We start from the raw sequence: 5000 nt of genomic DNA on the forward strand, positions 1-5000 counted from the left end.
TGGGACCTATGAGGTCATTCAGCACTGAAACGGAAACTTAAAAGACAGTTAAAAGGACAAAAGGAAAAGGCGTAACAATCAATTGTTAGGAGAGGGTGGAAAGTAAGATGAAAGAAAGAGAATACGAACGGAGGTATAGTAAAAGGAAAGAAAGGGGTTACAGCTTGGGGCCGAAGGGACGCTGCAAAGAACCTTAAGTAATGCCTACAGTGCATCGCGCTAGGTGCACTGATTGCGCTACTCCCTACCGGGTATATATACATATATATAATGTACATTTTATATATATATATATATATATATATATATATATATATATATATATATATATATATGTATATATATATATACATATATACATACATATCTATATATAATGTATCTATCTACAGATATATACATACAGATAGATAGATATATGTATGTACATACATAGAGATATATATAGATATATTTATCTATAGATATATTATATATATATTATATATCAATATATATATAGAAAAAGATCTAGTTAGGTTGTCCGGTAATCAAAACCTCCCTTAAAGTTTGGAGCACGGTTTGATAAAGCCAGAGCTTCAAAAAATAAACCGTAATAAAATCATAAAAAAAAAATAGTGGGGAAATGCATACTGTCATTTATCTGGAAATTTCCATGAAACGTTTCCAAGGCATGACGTTACAGTTGGGAAAAATCGGTGAAATACGGAGTCTAGGAAGTAATCGTCAAGACAGGAACAATTTCCGTTTAAGATTCGTCCCATTCAAAGGAAAACGACATCCTAAGCGATGGATTCTGGGAATAAAGTCTTGGGCAAACGGAACCGGAAGAGCGAAACTGTTTGGACAGAAAGAAAAAAAAAAAAAAAGGATTTATGATACTGATAATTAAGAAACGGGTAAAAACAGAGATGGTACTTTGACATTTCTTTTCCCAGAACATATTACACGTAACTGTTTAAGCAAAAACTGTAATCTCACAAATACAGAATCAAAGAACGTTTCTTCAAGATAATATACATTTATACATATATATATATTTTTACACATATAATGTGTATGTGCATGTATATATTTATATATACATATATATATATTATGTATGTATATGTATATATATATATATATGTATATATAAATATATACATATATATACATTCATATATATACATACATATATACATATATATATATATATATATATATATATATATATATATATATATATATATATATAGAGAGAGAGAGAGAGAGAGAGAGAGAGAGAGAGAGAGAGAGAGAGAGAGAGAGAGCATTCAACACCCACTGCCCAAACTACATCAGAAACATTATCTCATCGCTTGAAAATGCAAGCCACTAAGCCCTGTTTGTTAAAAGACGGACACAATTACATTTTTCCCGTTATTTTGCATCGGGCAGAGAGACGTACGAGCAGCGAGCATCGTTCACTTCTGTTCCCTTGAAAAGGCCGTATCATCATCCCTCTAAAACGAGACTCGCCGAAAGGTCGCCGAGTGCTTGCGCAAAGTGGCAATATTCGTGACTGGTTCCCATCGTGTCCCGTTGAGAGGTAGAGAAGCAGAGGAGATGGGTTACCCTTCGGGGATCACAGGCATTTACTCTCACTCTCTCTCACAAACACACACATTATACACACACACACCCACACAAGCACAGACACAAGCACGAGACGAGCACACTTGCAATACAGGGGTGCTTGAAGGTTTTTCTTTACTGTTTTAGCCATAACGTAGCATTTCTATCTATCAGTCTATCTATCTTATCTCTTCCCCAGCATTTTCTGTCTGAAACCTACTACTGTATTAACGTCACGATGTCAAATTTATCGTATTTTTCCTCTCGTTTTCCTGGTAGCTTATACATTTTTACAGATGTCTGTACGTTTGTTTACGTATTTACACAGGTATGTCTTTTTAGTCCCAGGTTGACTTTAAACATTACCCAAATAATTAATGATTAGTAATTTATTTACTTTAACCATGGCAACTCTACTGCTTGAGGATCTGAGCTTCAGTGTCAATTCGACTCGATAAACTACACATTGCTTAAGGTCACTTGAAGTCCCAATTGTTTGTGCTGGTAAAGAAGGGTATAGATGAGCTTGTATGAGTGCTTGAGCTTCTGCTCAGGGGTGCCCTTCAAGCTGGCCTTATCATTTTACAAAAGACTATCGTGTAATTTATCTCTAAAAATATCGTTTGAAACATCTCAATTAACAATTCACTCTTTAAAAAGTACAAACCGTTTCATACTCAAAGTCTCTCGTGATGTTGTTTAGACTTATCTAGATCTCAACATAACGGTTATTTTTTTTTTTTTTTATTAAAGTCGGTGAACACTCGCGTTCCAATTGGTAACAGAAGAAAAAGACACATTAAATAACAACACCAATCTACTTAATAGGTCTGATTTTCCTATTATAGCGGTTATTCTCAAGGTCAAATGAGATTGGTGTAACACTCACTCGCTTTAAAGACTGACCACAATCCTCAACAGTTTGATTTTAAGTTATTTTTCGATATATATATATATATATATATATTTTTATATATATATATATATATATATATATATATATATATATATATATATATATATATATATATATATATATATATATATATATATACATATACATAAAACCATAAACACACATATATATACATATATATATATAAAATGCAGTTTGTATTAAATAATAGTCACTAGTATTTTACAGAAACTGTTCAAAACCTTCAGAGAAATCAACTTGCCTTCCCTGGGGAAAATCTCGAAACCTCCAGAAAGGTCCGTCTTAATGTATATGTAAAGTTATGTCGTAATTAAAAGTAATCTACTCAAAAAATAATCTATTCAAAGGCATTGCAGAAACTGACTCCTAATCTCTATAACAGCGGCAGTGTCTTTTATTTTCAATGGTCATCCACTCTCATGCCTCTGAATCGTTAAGGGCTAATAATTCCACTTTTATCACTGCAGATCACTGAGTAATCTTTCACGAAGATTAAATGCATAGTCTCTATACAACATTAAAATGTTAAAATTACCGGCACCAGCAATTACTGAATAAAGACTGAAGACACTATCAGAAATAACGCAAAGTTTAATTATTCTTTATAAAGACCAACCATATCCCTTAACAAAGCCTGGTAGACACCCAGACCAGGACAAAGTTCAAATCGATCTTTTGAATAACAGTATTACCCTCCCCAACTTCCTGATTATTCACAGGATGCTTTTATAAATATCGGAGCCAAGCCCTGAGTAATATCACCCTTATGCATTCTCATTATAAGGAATGTGACCTCGATGATGAAGCACTCTTGAAACATTATTATTCTCTCGTTTAAAATGCAATCATATGAACTTTTTTTCGAAGAATTTAAAATCTTAACATTTTCTTACTTTGAAATTAAATGAAAAGCGAAGATCAGTTCGTTCATTCTGCAACACCAGGTACTACCTCCTGAGGCATTTCTAGAAATGAATGAGGTGTCTCGTCTTGCATATTATACGCTTTGTAAGGACGGCAATTTCACAATCTCTCTCTCTCTCTCTCTCTCTCTCTCTCTCTCTCTCTCTCTCTCTCTCTCTCTCTCTCTCTAGAGTCAATGAAACTTTGCTGTAAGGTCAGTATCTAGCTACAAAGCACCTGATTAAAAAATATGACAAGCAAAATTAATTCATTGCTTCCTCACTTTAACCGCCGTACCAGATCATTTCAATAACTTCACCGATAAAAAAAAATTAACAAAAAGAAAATGTTGAAATGAAGGTTAAATTGTTACTTAATGGAGGAATTGCTACGCTAATAAAAATAATCTGCAAAAGGTGAGATGCATCATGAACTTAATAATACTATACTTATCTTCAATGATGTATTCACTGATATGTTCTGAAACGCGTGCGGTCACACATACAAACATCTGCACAAACTTATTTATTTACACGTGTACTCATGTGAAATATAAACAATTCTGCGCACAAACATATGCAGGGTATCTTACCCACTCGTCTGCAAAAGCGAAACCCTTACATTGGCAAAAAGTTCAACAAGGAACATACAAGGTCAAGACTGAAGAAAAGAGATCACATCTATGCAAATAATAAGCACACAGAAGACCTGCTTAGGAGCAATGGACCATACCGGCAAAGCCAGACTAATCTAGAACGACAATAACCACAACAAACAGCAAAAAGAAAAAGAAGCCGAACCTGTCTCCAGGGGCATTGCAAGGATCCCTGGAGGAAGGTTGTTGGGTGGATTTGCTTTTACATAAATTCTATTATTTTTTTTTTCAAGACTTTGTCACTGGTTTTTAGTTACGGAACAAGCAATGAAGCTTTTTTGCTTATTTTAGAGGGAGGGGGAGGAGATTGCAAGCGCTCTCCCTACCCCACCCAAGCTACTCCCATGCATCGTCGGCTGAAAAACAAGTCCTGATCGTATAACAAAAACTAGCTTATAGAATTCCAGTTTTGCTACGACTACAAGACAAATCTAAAGCCCTACAACAACTACTAGCTCATCTACTTTACCTGGACAGGTAGATCCGGCCTGGCAGCTCCTCGTGACAGGATGAAAGACAAGGTTGCTGCCGCAGCTCTGGGAGAAGCCTCTGCCACCCCAACAGGAGACGTAGCGGTTGCAGTGGCCAGGGTCAGGGAAATTGCCGAAGGGCGCGCCACACCTAGGGTCAGTGATGCCCTGCACATGGGAGAAATACTCTGGGTTATTTCTACATTTTTTCAGTTCATTTATATCTTCTGTCTCTCTCTCTCTCTCTCTCTTTTTTCTTTACTTGCCACAAATTTTATTTTTTTTTTTTTACTTTTTTTCTCAGTTCCAGTGAACATTGTTATTTTGCAAGTACATAATGGTTACCAGGAACTGGTTTTCAAGGAGAGAGAGAGAGAGAGAGAGAGAGAGAGAGAGAGAGAGAGAGAGAGAGAGAATAAACAGGATTGCTTAATTCTCA

The 5000-nt window shown here is 35.2% G+C and overlaps 1 protein-coding gene across 3 annotated transcripts in view; it reads right to left on the bottom strand.

The window, feature by feature from the left end:
- The window catches only part of LOC136835312 (serine protease svh-1-like), a 194866-nt gene that overhangs the window by 121963 nt on the left and 67903 nt on the right, over positions 1 to 5000 (bottom strand). For all 3 annotated transcript variants that reach the window (XM_067098660.1, XM_067098642.1, XM_067098651.1), the window contains exon 3: positions 4561 to 4729. Coding sequence is in view for 2 of the 3 variants with exons in the window: in XM_067098642.1 (XP_066954743.1) it covers positions 4561 to 4729 (169 nt within the window). In the remaining variant the exon portion in view is untranslated. The remainder of the gene's footprint in view (positions 1 to 4560; positions 4730 to 5000) is intronic.

Source organism: Macrobrachium rosenbergii, chromosome 4, assembly GCF_040412425.1.
Source record: "Macrobrachium rosenbergii isolate ZJJX-2024 chromosome 4, ASM4041242v1, whole genome shotgun sequence".
Taxonomy (NCBI): domain Eukaryota; kingdom Metazoa; phylum Arthropoda; class Malacostraca; order Decapoda; family Palaemonidae; genus Macrobrachium; species Macrobrachium rosenbergii.